Source organism: Argopecten irradians, chromosome 4 (genome assembly GCF_041381155.1).
Source record: "Argopecten irradians isolate NY chromosome 4, Ai_NY, whole genome shotgun sequence".
In the NCBI taxonomy this organism is placed as follows: domain Eukaryota; kingdom Metazoa; phylum Mollusca; class Bivalvia; order Pectinida; family Pectinidae; genus Argopecten; species Argopecten irradians.
This window is the reverse complement of record NC_091137.1, coordinates 15,040,195-15,056,102: the sequence shown is the minus strand read 5'-3', so window position 1 is coordinate 15,056,102 and position 15,908 is coordinate 15,040,195. Positions and strand designations below refer to the sequence as shown.

The following is a 15,908-nucleotide window of genomic DNA, read 5'->3' as shown; positions in this document are numbered from 1 at the left end:
TACTTGCTTACTTCATCGGTATCAATCGAAATACTTAACAATGTCATGGAATTTGTCAATATTTTTTGTTATATGTTTCATAAGGAATGTAGAACAATATATTTATGTCATATTTTGCTTCGTGGTTATGTAACAGAATTACCCTCATTGTATTGTCCTTGTAGTCACTCCTATAAAACATACATTATTATATAGATATGGTTAAACAAGTGTATACATATATGAATGTATATACAGAACATGTAATAAAACAATTGAAATATATATGGGTAAAATTGTTTTAAAAAATTTGCTAAAATTAAAATATAGATATACATATTTCATTACTTCAAAACAAATTTCAGGCGTTGTCACTTCAGTAAATAATACATGTACTCATCTATGACAGTTCACTATTCAGGAAAATAGGACGATGATGAATGATAATCGCTCATGTATTCAAATTATGAACATACATTTTATTTCATTAAAATGTTTCTGTTTCTGTTGCGCTGTGTTTTCAGTACTTTCAGTACTTTGATTTATTTTGAAGGATGATGCTATGGAAACAGACACCATTCCTTCAGAGCTAAGTCACCTTCAGGAACTTATACAAGACGAAGAGAGAAAGACTCACAGGTACAAGGTATGTCTACAACTACAGTCAAACCTCTGCAGAGATCAATTAAGCGATGTTTTACAACAGAATGATGATTATAAAATTGCTATTCCATCCTATAATATTATATGAAATTTAAGCGTATCAACTTGATTGCCAATTATTTCATTTAAGCAGTCATTCATAACATCGTTTTATTGCTGTCTCCAGACATTTATTAAACGTACATGATATTTGAATAATAAAGATAACTTGTGTATTGATATTTCATAATTTTTGATGGTTATATAACTTTTTTTTCTTGATAATGTTCTGCAGAAATCTGAATCCAAATCGAGTCTGGCATTTGTTGTCATTGTAAACAGCTATAGTGTACACTTCAGTCGTCGATTTTCTGTGAATTAAATCATTTTGCAATTGATCATGCTTCTGGTACGTAATTATATTCATCCTCATCATATTTCCAGTTGATATTATTTCTTTTAGACACTTTTACCTAGATTATTCTGATGTATAACTTTGATACATCGGTGAGTAAAATATTCGATTTTCACATGTCAATAATGACGTAATTATGCGTTCCAATGGAGCATTTTACGATTAACCATGTATCTGGTACGTAATTCTTATTACCATTATTAGGTCATCTGACCCGAAGGGTCAGGATGACCTATAGTCATCATGTGTCGTCCGTCGTCGTCCGCCGTGCGCCGTGCGTTACTTGGGTGAAACTTGCATGAAATGATCCTGACATGGTCCCGACAAAGTGTTGTTATTTTTCGGGTCGATCCCAAATCCAAGATGGCCACCACAGCCGCCATCTTGAAAACACATTTTGAACTTTTTCTCAAGTTCTACCGGTGCGATTTGACTGAAACTTGCATGAAATGATCCTGACATGGTCCCGACAAAGTGTTGTTATTATTACATGGTCCCGACAAAGTGTTGTTATTATTCGGGTCGATCCGAAATCCAAGATGGCCGCCACAGCCGCCATCTTGAAAACACATTTTGAACTTCTTCTCAAGTTCTACCGGTGCGATTTGACTGAAACTTGCATGAAATGATCCTGGCATGGTCCCGACAAAGTGTTGTTATTTTTCGGGTCGATCCCAAATCCAAGATGGCCACCACAGCCGCCATCTTGAAAACACATTTTGAACTTCTTCTCAAGTTCTACTGGTGCGATTTGGCTGAAACTTGCATGAAAAGATCCTGACATGGTCCTGACAAAGTGTTGTTACTTTTTAGGTTGATCCGAAACCCAAGATGGCCGTCACAGCCGCCATCTTGAAAACACATTTTGAACTTCTTCTCAAGTTCTACCGTTGCGATTTGGCTGAAGCTTGCATGAAATGATGATAATGGTCCTAACAAAGTGTTGTTATTTTTCGGGTTGATCCGAAATCCAAGATGGCCGCCACAGCCGCCATCTTGAAAACATATTTCGAACTTCTTCTCAAGTTCTACCGGTGCGATTTGGCTGAAACTTGCATGAAATGATCCGGACATGGGCCCGACAAAGTATTGTTACATCTCTGGTTGATCACAAATCGAAGATGGCTACCATGACACTATATCTAATTAATTTCCTATATGTTAAGGCCCTTGGGCCTCTTGTTTGAAATAAAATTTGTTGAAAGAAATTGAAAATGATCTGACATGGTCCTGACAAAGTGACACCATATATAATTAATTTTACTATTGCCAAGGTAGTCAGATGACCGTTAAGGCCCTTTGGGCCTCTTGTTGACCCTATCTTAAGCGACCACCTGTCTCATGCGACCTTATTTTGAACTTCCATTGGAAGGTTACTTAAAACAGGTTTGACTGTAATAGGAATGTACATGTTCAGGGTGCAACAATTCATGAACCCAGTGATTCAATACAATTTTACAATTCTTGCCTCACAATTCAATTATTTTCAATGCAGTTATTTGTAAAATCTAGAAATTTAGCTAGAATTGCATTTCTTCAAGAATTCATACAAGATAAAAGGGATGAATTCTTGATTTTAATCACTACGGGGGGTGGAGGCGCAGCGTCCTGGGATATGGAAAATGTAGGAATTCTTGATAGAACCAGCCATGGATCCAAATGAATACAGAGGCCTCACGTAAAATCCAGGTAAATATGTAAAAGAGCGAGTCCAACACGGTAGTTCCTTCCAGTAAGCTGATTTTTTAATCGTTCTGAGAATGCCTCCCTTCGAATAGAAATATGTCAACAACTTTCTGATTAAAAAATCAGCTTACTGAAACTTCTGTGTTGGACTCGCTCTAGTACATATTTCTTGATTTTGTTATTATTATTAAAGGTAGAGAACATCAGAAGGAAGCACAATTACCTCCCCTTTATTATGGAACTACTGAAGATATTAGCTGAGCAAAAGCAGCTAGTCCCTCTTGTGGAGAAGGTAAGAACTAGTGGTTATCTCCCTTGTTACGAACTCTTGTTCACTCCATTCAGAATTAATGGCTTTTGATATAATGTCTCTTACACATTGAAATGTAAGTGAAAGTACTGATATGTATCATCTATACCATTCCATTTAATTAAACTTAAGCATTAAGTTAAGCATTAAGCAGGGTGTTAAAAGTGGGCTAATGAATTTGTGTGCAAGTTTTTTGGTTTCATTCATAGGCAAAAGAAAAAGCAGCAAAGAAAAAAGAAGAAAAGGCCAAATAGCTAGATGATGGGGGTTACTGAACCACAGCTGTTAAAGGTAAAATTATAAATAAACACTGATGTATGATACATACATCCTGCCATATTGCTCCCCCAGTATCACCTCTCACTATATACATTGTACCCCAGTATCACCTCTCACTATATACATTGTACCCCAGTATCACCTCTCACTATATACATTGTACCCCAGTATCACCTCTCACTATATACATTGTACCCCAGTATCACCTCTCACTATATACATTGTACCCCAGTATCACCTCTCACTATATACATTGTACCCCAGTATCACCTCTCACTATATACATTGTACCCCAGTATCACCTCTCACTATATATACATTGTACCCCAGTATCACCTCTCACTATATATACATTGTACCCCAGTATCACCTCTCACTATATACATTGTACCCCAGTATCAATTCTCACTATATACACTGTACCCCAGTATCACCTCTCACTATATATACATTGTACCCCAGTATCAATTCTCACTATATACATTGTATCCCCAGTATCACCTCTCACTATATACATTGTAACCCAGTATCACCTCTCACTATATACATTGTACCCAGTATCACCTCTCACTATATACATTGTACCCAGTATCACCTATCACTATATACATTGTACCCAGTATCACCTCTCACTATATACATTGTACCCAGTATCACCTCTCACTATATACATTGTACCACAGTATCACCTCTCACTATATATACATTGTACCACAGTATCACCTTTCACTATATACATTGTACCCCAGTATCACCTCTCACTACATACATTGTACCCCAGTATCACCTCTCACTATATATACATTGTACCACAGTATCACCTCTCACTATATACATTGTACCCCATTATCACCTCTCACTATATACATTGTACCCCAGTATCATCTTTCACTATATACATTGTACCCCAGTATCACCTCTCACTATATATACATTGTACCCCAGTATCAATTCTCACTATATATACATTGTTCCCCAGTATCACCTCTCACTATATACATTGTACCCAAGTATCACCTCTCACTATATACATTGTACCCCAGTATCACCTCTCACTATATACATTGTACCCCAGTATCAATTCTCACTATATACACTGTACCCCAGTATCAATTCTCACTATATACATTGTACCCCAGTATCACCTCTCACTATATATACATTGTACCCCAGTATCACCTCTCACTATATACATTGTACCCCATTATCACCTCTCACTATATATACATTGTACCCCAGTATCACCTCTCACTATATAACATTGTACCAGTATCACCTCTCACTATATACATTGTACCCCAGTATAACCTCTCACTATATATACATTGTACCCCAGTATCACCTCTCACTATATACATTGTACCCCAGTATCACCTCTCACTATATATACATTGTACCCCAGTATCACCTCTCACTATATACATTGTACCCCAGTATCACCTCTCACTATATATACATTGTACCCCAGTATCACCTCTCACTATATATACATTGTACCCCAGTATCAATTCTCACTATATACATTGTACCCCAGTATCACCTCTCACTATATATACATTGTACCCAGTATCCCCACTATATACATTGTACCCAGTATCACTATATAACTGTACCCCAGTATCACTCTCACTATATACATTGTACCCAGTATCATCTCACTATATACATGTACCCAGTATCACCTCTCACTATATATACATTGTACCCCAGTATCACCTCTCACTATATATACATTGTACCCCAGTATCAATTCTCACTATATACATTGTACCCAGTATCACCTCTCACTATATACATTGTACCCCAGTATCACCTCTCACTATATACATTGTACCCAGTATCACCTCTCACTATATACATTGTACCCAGTATCACCTCTCACTATATACATTGTACCCAGTATCACCTCTCACTATATACATTGTACCCAGTATCACCTCTCACTATATACATTGTACCCAGTATCACCTCTCACTATATACATTGTACCCAGTATCACCTCTCACTATATACATTGTACCCAGTATCACCTCTCACTATATACATTGTACCCAGTATCACCTCTCACTATATACATTGTACCCCAGTATCACCTCTCACTATATACATTGTACCCAGTATCACCTCTCACTATATACATTGTACCCCAGTATCACCTCTCACTATATATACATTGTACCCCAGTATCACCTCTCACTATATATACATTGTACCCCAGTATCACCTCTCACTATATACATTGTACCCCAGTATCACCTCTCACTATATACATTGTACCCCAGTATCACCTCTCACTATATACATTGTACCCCAGTATCACCTCTCACTATATATACATTGTACCCCAGTATCACCTCTCACTATATACATTGTACCCCAGTATCACCTCTCACTATATACATTGTACCCCAGTATCACCTCTCACTATATATACATTGTACCCCAGTATCACCTCTCACTATATATACATTGTACCCCAGTATCACCTCTCACTTTATACATTGTACCCCAGTATCACCTCTCATTATATACATTGTACCCCAGTATCACCTTTCACTATATACATTGTACCCCAGTATCACCTCTCACTATATATACATTGTACCCCAGTATCACCTCTCACTATATATACATTGTACCCCAGTATCACCTCTCACTATATACATTGTACCCAGTATCACCTCTCACTATATACATTGTACCCAGTATCACCTCTCACTATATACATTGTACCACAGTATCACCTCTCACTATATATACATTGTACCCCAGTATCACCTCTCACTATATATACATTGTACCCCAGTATCACCTCTCACTATATATACATTGTACCCCAGTATCACCTCTCACTATATACATTGTACCCCAGTATCACCTCTCACTATATATACATTGTACCCCAGTATCACCTCTCACTATATATACATTGTACCCAGTATCACCTCTCACTATATATACATTGTACCCCAGTATCACCTCTCACTATATATACATTGTACCCAGTATCACCTCTCACTATATACATTGTACCCCAGTATCACCTCTCACTATATATACATTGTACCCCAGTATCACCTCTCACTATATATACATTGTACCCCAGTATCAATTCTCACTATATATACATTGTACCCCAGTATCACCTCTCACTATATATACATTGTACCCCAGTATCACCTCTCACTATATATACATTGTACCCCAGTATCACCTCTCAATATATATACATTGTACCCCAGTATCACCTCTCACTATATATACATTGTACCCCAGTATCACCTCTCACTATATACATTGTACCCAGTATCACCTCTCACTATATATACATTGTACCCAGTATCACCTCTCACTATATATACATTGTACCCAGTATCACCTCTCACTATATATACATTGTACCCAGTATCACCTCTCACTATATATACATTGTACCCAGTATCACCTCTCACTATATACATTGTACCACAGTATCACCTCTCACTATATACATTGTACCCAAGTAGCACCTTTCACTATATACATTGTACCCAGTATCACCTCTCACTATATATACATTGTACCCCAGTATCACCTCTCACTATATACATTGTACCCAGTATCACCTCTCACTATATATACATTGTACCCCAGTATCACCTCTCACTATATATACATTGTACCCCAGTATCACCTCTCACTATATATACATTGTACCCCAGTATCACCTCTCACTATATATACATTGTAACCCAGTTTCATCTCTCACTATATATACATTGTACCCCAGTATCACCTCTCACTATATATACATTGTACCCCAGTATCACCTCTCACTATATATACATTGTAACCCAGTATCAATTCTCACTATATACATTGTACCCCAGTATCACCTCTCACTATATATACATTGTACCCCAGTATCACCTCTCACTATATACATTGTACCCAAGTATCACCTCTCACTATATATACATTGTACCCCAGTATCACCTCTCACTATATATACATTGTACCCCAGTATCACCTCTCACTATATATACATTGTACCCCAGTATCACCTCTCACTATATACATTGTACCCCAGTATCACCTCTCACTATATATACATTGTACCCCAGTATCACCTCTCACTATATATACATTGTACCCCAGTATCACCTCTCACTATATACATTGTACCCCAGTATCACCTCTCACTATATATACATTGTACCCCAGTATCACCTCTCACTATATATACATTGTACCCCAGTATCACCTCTCACTATATACATTGTACCCCAGTATCACCTCTCACTATATACATTGTACCCCAGTATCACCTCTCACTATATATACATTGTACCCCAGTATCACCTCTCACTATATACATTGTACCCAAGTATCACCTCTCACTATATACAGTGTACCCCAGTATCACCTCTCACTATATACATTGTACCCCAGTATCACCTCTCACTATATACATTGTACCCAAGTATCACCTCTCACTATATACATTGTACCCAGTATCACCTTTCACTATATATACACATTGTACCCCAGTGTCAATTCTCACTATATACATTGTACCCAGTATCACCTCTCACTATATACATTGTTCCCCAGTATCACCTCTCACCATATACACTGTACCCCAGTATCACCTCTCACTATATATACATTGTACCACATTATCACCTCTCACTATATACATTTTACCCTTAGTATCACCTCTCACTATATACATTGTACCCCAGTATCACCTCTCACTATATAAACATTGTACCACAGTATCACCTCTCACTATATACATTGTACCCCAGTATCACCTCTCACTATATATACATTGTACCCCAGTATCAATTCTCACTATATACATTGTACCCAGTATCACCTCTCACTATATACATTGTACCCAGTATCACCTCCTAAATTGTACCCCAGTATCACCTCTCACTATATATACATTGTACCCCAGTATCACCTCTCACTATATATACATTGTACCCCAGTATCACCTCTCACTATATACATTGTACCCCAGTATCACCTCTCATTATATACATTGTACCCCAGTATCATCTTTCACTATATACATTGTACCCCAGTATCACCTCTCACTATATATACATTGTACCCCAGTATCAATTCTCACTATATACATTGTACCCAGTATCACCTCTCACTATATACATTGTACCGCAGTATCACCTCTCACTATATACATTGTACATTGTACCCTCAGTATCACCCCAGTATCACCTCTCTTTATATATACATTGTACCCCAGTATCAATTCTCACTATATACATTGTACCCAAGTATCACCATTCACTATATACATTGTACCCAGTATCACCTCTCACTATATACAGTGTACCACAGTATCACCTCTCACTATATATACATTGTACCCAGTATCACCTCTCACTATATACATTGTACCCAGTATCACCTCTCACTATATACATTGTACCCCAGTATCACCTCTCACTATATACATTATACCCAGTATCACCTCTCACTATATACATTGTACCCAGTATCACCTTTCACTATATATACACATTGTACCCCAGTGTCAATTCTCACTATATACATTGTACCCAGTATCACCTCTCACTATATACATTGTTCCCCAGTATCACCTCTCACTATATACATTGTACCCCAGTATCACCTCTCACTATATATACATTGTACCCCAGTATCACCTCTCACTATATATACATTGTACCCCAGTATCACCTCTCACTATATACATTGTACCCCAGTATCACCTCTCACTATATATACATTGTACCACAGTATCACCTCTCACTATATACATTGTACCCCAGTATCACCTCTCACTATATACATTGTACCCCAGTATCACCTCTCACTATATATACATTGTACCCAGTATCACCTCTCACTATATACATTGTACCCAGTATCACCTCTCTCTATATACATTGTACCCCAGTATCACCTCTCACTATATATACATTGTACCCCAGTATCACCTCTCACTATATACATTGTACCCCAGTATCACCTCTCACTATATATACATTGTACCCCAGTATCACCTCTCACTATATATACATTGTACCCCAGTATCACCTCTCACTATATATACATTGTACCCCAGTATCACCTCTCACTATATACATTGTACCCAGTATCACCTCTCACTATATACATTGTACCCAGTATCACCTCTCACTATATATACATTGTACCCCAGTATCACCTCTCACTATATTACATTGTACCCCAGATATCTATATATACATTGTACCCAGTATCATTCTATATACATTGTACGTCACTATATATACATTGTACCACAGTATCACCTCTCACTATATATACATTGTACCCAGTATCACCTCTCACTATATACATTGTACCCAAGTATCACCTCTCACTATATACATTGTACCCAGTATCACCTCTCACTATATATACATTGTACCCCAGTATCACCTCTCACTATATATACATTGTACCCAAGTATCACCTCTCACTATATACATTGTACCCAGTATTACCTCTCAATATATATACATTGTACCACATTATCACCTCTCACTATATATACATTGTACCCAAGTATCACCTCTCACTATATACATTGTACCCAGTATCACCTCTCAATATATAAACATTGTACCCCAGTATCACCTCTCACTATATATACATTGTACCCCAGTATCACCTCTCAATATATATACATTGTACCCCAGTATCAATTCTCACTATATACATTGTACCCCAGTATCACCTCTCACTATATACATTGTACCCCAGTATCACCTCTCACTATATACATTGTACCCCAGTATCACCTCTCACTATATATACATTGTACCCCAGTATCACCTCTCACTATATATACATTGTACCCCAGTATCATCCTCTCACTATATATACATTGTACCCAGTATCACCTCTCACTATATATACATTGTACCCAGTATCACCTCTCACTATATATACATTGTACCCCAGTATCACCTCTCACTATATACATTGTACCCAGTATCACCTCTCATATATATACATTGTACCCCAGTATCACCTCTCACTATATACATTGTACCCAGTATCACCTCTCACTATATATACATTGTACCCCAGTATCACCTCTCACTATATACATTTTACCCTTAGTATCACCTCTCACTATATACATTGTACCCCAGTATCACCTCTCACTATATAAACATTGTACCCCAGTATCATTCTCACTATATACATTGTACCCCAGTATCACCTCTCACTATAACATTATACCATTGTACCCCAGTATCACCTCATCCTATATACATTGTACCCCAGTATCACCTCTCACTATATACATTGTACCCCAGTATCACCTCTCACTATATACATTGTACCCCAGTATCACCTCTCACTATATACAGTATACCCCAGTATCACCTCTCACTATATATACATTGTACCCCAGTATCACCTCTCACTATATACATTGTACCCAGTATCACCTCTCACTATATACATTGTACCCAGTATCACCTCTCACTATATATACATTGTACCCCAGTATCACCTCTCACTATATATACATTGTACCCAAGTATCACCTCTCACTATATACATTGTACCCCAGTATCACCTCTCACTATATATACATTGTACCCCAGTATCAATTCTCACTATATACATTGTACCCAGTATCACCTCTCACTATATACATTGTACCCAGTATCACCTCTCACTATATACATTGTATCCAGTATCACCTCTCACTATATACATTGTACCCCAGTATCACCTCTCACTATATACATTGTACCCCAGTATCAATTCTCACTATATACATTGTACCCCAGTATCACCTCTCACTATATATACATTGTACCCCAGTATCAATTCTCACTATAAACATTGTACCCAGTATCAATTCTCACTATATACATTGTACCCAAGTAGCACCTCTCACTATATACATTGTACCCCAGTATCACCTCTCACTATATACATTGTACCCCAGTATCACCTCTCACTATATACATTGTACCCAGTATCAATTCTCACTATATACATTGTACCCCAGTATCACCTCTCACTATATATACATTGTACCCCAGTATCACCTCTCACTATATATACATTGTACCCAGTATCAATTCTCACTATATACATTGTACCCCAGTATCACCTCTCACTATATACATTGTACCCCAGTATCACCTCTCACTATATACATTGTACCCCAGTATCAATTCTCACTATATACATTGTACCCCAGTATCACCTCTCACTATATACATTGTACCCCAGTATCACCTCTCACTATATACATTGTACCCCAGTATCAATTCTCACTATATACAAATATTTACACCCAGTAACACCTCTCACTATATACATTGTACCCAGTATCATCTCTCACTATATATACATTGTACCCCAGTATCACCTCTCACTATATATATTGTACCCAGTTGTTATCATGTAGTTAAATGGATATACTTAATTATTGTAAAAGTTAAAGGCTTGCTTTACTGATAATTAACTTATTTTGTATATTTCAATTTTCCAAAGATAATTTTGGTACGATTTGTTGTCAGGACTACAGTTACTTTCTGATGAATCAGGTTATATGGGCTGACTAATAAAAGCTATAATAGATTGTAGTATAGACCCCAGCTCTGCCCTGACGTTCATGTTTACACCACATTAAGTACTCACACCTACATGTTTTAGGTATATAACAGGAGTTTGATATATGGTCAAATATTTACATCTTTTTTTTTCATTGGCCTTGCAAAGTCTGATTGTGTATATATTATCATATAAGCAGTCTATTTAGCCTAGCAACCAAGACAACCTTAGTCTATAGAATGTTTGCTGGCAATTGGCACCTTATACACAGTCAAAACGAAGTTCAATTCATAAATATTGCAAATACATTGCACATCTTAATATAATTTCTTGCCATAGAAAATAAGTTTTAAGGAATTTTGTGAAATGGTTTTGAAAAGATTTTAATTGAAAAGTTTAAGAAGATAAATCATTGTATAAGGCTGGATCAGTGAACATGGCTATTGTTCAGTTGATCGTTAAATAAGAATAACTTGTTCATGTGTGTCACTGTGGCAGATTATCTTTATACACAACCATTACCAGGGAAATAAGGATATGACATACATGTATATTCTCAAGTTTGTTTCATGTTTTAGGTGCTAGCTAAGCAGTCACAAGAAAGGAAGGATTGTCTCTAGAAAACTTTGATGGCATTCCTGGGTTAGTCTCGGGATGTTTTGCAACGTATGGAGAGTCCGGTCTTTTGGGGGAAATCTTTGATAGTAGTTTCTGACTCTCTAAGAAATCTTTGAGGGAGGTTTCTCCAGTGATAAAAGCAAATGGAAAGCAGCACCTGGAAACCACAGAGGGATGACTGACAGTTGTTGGACACCAGGTCGGAGTAGGAATATCTCTGTAAAACAGAGAACAAGTGCGTTACCCTTGAGGGTCAGAACACCCCTGTAATATAGGGAAATAGTCATCATTGGAGTCCTTGTTTCTATGGTTTTATTCAGCTGAGTAGGATTTCTGTTTTCATGGAAACAATATTCTCTAGTCTCAAGCTTGATTCCCTGTGTTCATTGGTCGATCAGTTCTTTATCAGCCATGGCTACTATCAATATAAATACATAATTATGCGGTAGGGACATAAAATTGTGAGAAAGCTAAAAAAACCTGTTGTTTGTTTGAGTGTAAATCATACAAAAACAATTGTTTGTTTGAGTGTAAATCATTAAAAAACTGTTGTTTGTTTGAGTGTAAATCATACAAAAACAGTTGTTTGTTTGAGTGTAAATCATTCAAAAACTGTTATTAGTTTGAGTGTAAATCATACAAAAACTGTTGGTTGTTTGAGTGTAAATCATACAAAAACAGTTGTTTGTTTGAGTGTAAATCATACAAAAACTGTTGTTTGAGTGTAAATCATACAAAAACTGTTGTTTGTTTGAGTGTTTCTTTAATTTATTTCTCTGCTTATTATCTATTTATTCTGTTAAGATCTATAGATTTTTTCACTGTTTGCCATAAAAACAACAGGCCCAATAGAGGCCCAAAGGGCCTGTATCACTCACCTGAATATTACATTAATTTTGGCCAAAATACAACATTTCAAGGCTTTAAAGAATTTACTATATTTTCCTTGTTGGAAAAATAATCTTCAAAGTAGTATGAACAAGATTACAAACCTTTCACAACAAGATATTTTGATTTATTTTGAATCCATTTATCTACACAAAATGTACTTATGACAAGTAGCAATATAAAGATTTAGCTCTATTTCCCCTACTGGGTCCCACTCAGCTCCCTATAGAGGCCAGAGTCAACATCTATACTAGCCTTAGTTTCAGCCAAAAATGTTTCTGATCAAAATGGGATTAAATCCATTTTATGACCAGTAGCAAATGAAGGGATTGTATTTTCTCCAATCAGAACATTATGACTAATAGCAATTTATAGAAAAGATGGTATAAAGTCACTGACCCTTCGGGCCAGGTGAGCTTATATTTCATGTGCATACACTGTGGCTGTGTTGAAATGCTTGATAAAATAATTTGACAAATAAGTTTTGACCGTTATCTAAATATATTAATGATATTCTCTGACAGCTCTAAATTGAATGAAGTCAGTTATATATATAAACTTTATTTCTTTTACATCTTTTACGAAACAAGTTATGCAACTTATGCAAATCACTCAATGGCCCGGATGTAAGCGCACGAGGGGTCTTAGTGTGGGAGGAAACCGGAGTGCCCTGGGAAAACCCACGTGATCAGGCAGGTAACCCCTAACCTTTTCACGTCCGTGTCGGGGATCGAACCCTGGCCGGCTAGGTGAAGTCAGTTAAGCATGGTTGTAAATTTCCTTTAAATATGTAAATGATGTAGTGTAAAGTGATTTTGAAGGCCTTAGAAAGATATATTTCTTAAGCCAAATTTCACATATAATAGCGATTTGTATTGTGGGTTATGTCTGTATTAATTACATTTAATGCTTACACAACTCCCTTGATATATTGTGTTATCTGTTTTTTTATGAAAATGGAAACATCGATGGTAATGGAAACACAGATTATCATAATCAAAGACAAGATTCCTTCAAATGTCTTGTTTTTGATGTTACAGAATTTTTTAAAAAATTTTTTGAAAATGACTATTGTTTTGAACACATTGTAAAGTTATCTCCCCTTCATCCTTTAAAGTTTTAACTAGAAATCAAGATTGCACTGAACGCATTGAAAACATATACAGTTATCTCCCCTTCATTCTGTACTGAACACATTGAAAACTTGTAAAGTTATCTCCCCATAATTCTTTAAAGTTAACTAGAAAATGTGTACAGTTGTCTCCCCTTCAATATGTACTGACCATATTGATAACTGTAAAGTTATTTCCCCTTCATCCTGTAAGCTCTATGGGACTCGGTCCAATGACACAGGGGTTTGTGAGACCAGAATATGTTGTATTGCATTAAATTTGCAATGTAAATTTGACATAATTTCTTTTTAATGTTGTCAGCTATTGATATTAAAGTTATAAAAATTAATTGTAATAATGATTGTTTGTATTAGTTTTTAGCCCACCATCATCAGATGGTGGACTATTCAAATCGCCCTGCGTCCGTGGTCCGTGGTCCGTCGTCCGCCGTCCGTGGTCCGTGGTCTGTGGTCCGTCCGTAAACAATGCTTGTTATCACTATTTCTTAAAAACTGCTGCAGGGATTTTGTTCAAACTTCACATGGAGGGTCCCCTTGGTCCATATTTGTGCCATACAGATTTTGAGGCTGATTGGAAAAACAAGATGGCCGCCAGGCAGCCATCTTTGATTTTGGCAGTTGAAGTTTGTTATCGATATTTCTTGAGAACTACTGAAGGGATTTTGTTCAAACTTCACATGGAGGTTACCCTTGGTCCATATTTGTGCCATACAGATTTTGAGGCTGATCGGAAAAACAAGATGGCCGCCAGGCAGCCATCTTTGATTTTGGCAGTTGAAGTTTGTTATTGATATTTCTTGAGAACTACGAAAGGGATTTTGTTCAAACTTCACATGGAGGGTACCATCTTGGATTTTGATAGTTAAGGTTTGATATCCCCATTTCTCAAAAAGTGCTAAAGGGATCTTTCTCAAATTTAATATGTAGGTTCCCCTAGGGCCCTTGTTGTGCATATTGCATTTTTGGACCAATCGGTGAACAAGATGGCTGCCAGGCCGCCATCTTGGATTTCGATAGTTAAGGTTTTTTATGGCTATTTCTCGGGTAGTACAAAAGGGATCTGTCTCAAATTTCATATGTAGGTTCCCCTAGGGCCCTAGTTGTGCATATTGTGATTTGGGACCGATCGGTCAACAAAATTGCTGCCAGGCAGCCATCTTGGATTTTTATATTCAAAGTTTGTTATCGCTATATCTTAGAAAGTATTGAATGGATCTTTCTCGAATTTCACATGTAGGTTCCCCTAGGGCCCTAGTTGTGCATATTGTGATTTGGGACCGATTGATCAACAAGATGGCCGCTAAGGAGTCATCTTGGATTTTGATAGTTGAAGTTTGTTACCGCTATTTCTCAAAAGGTACTGAAGCGATCTG

At 36.9% G+C, this 15,908-nt stretch overlaps 1 protein-coding gene across 1 annotated transcript in view; it reads left to right on the top strand.

Moving 5' to 3' along the window:
* Nucleotides 1–14,873, top strand: part of LOC138320713 (ubiquitin carboxyl-terminal hydrolase isozyme L5-like) — a 52,196-nt gene extending 37,323 nt beyond the window's left edge. The window contains 4 exon segments of the mRNA XM_069263884.1: nt 533–625; nt 2,916–3,014; nt 3,242–3,323; nt 12,476–14,873. Of these exon segments, the coding sequence (XP_069119985.1) occupies nt 533–625; nt 2,916–3,014; nt 3,242–3,286 (237 nt within the window). The 3' untranslated portion in view covers nt 3,287–3,323; nt 12,476–14,873.
* The last annotated feature ends 1,035 nt before the right edge of the window (nt 14,874–15,908 follow it).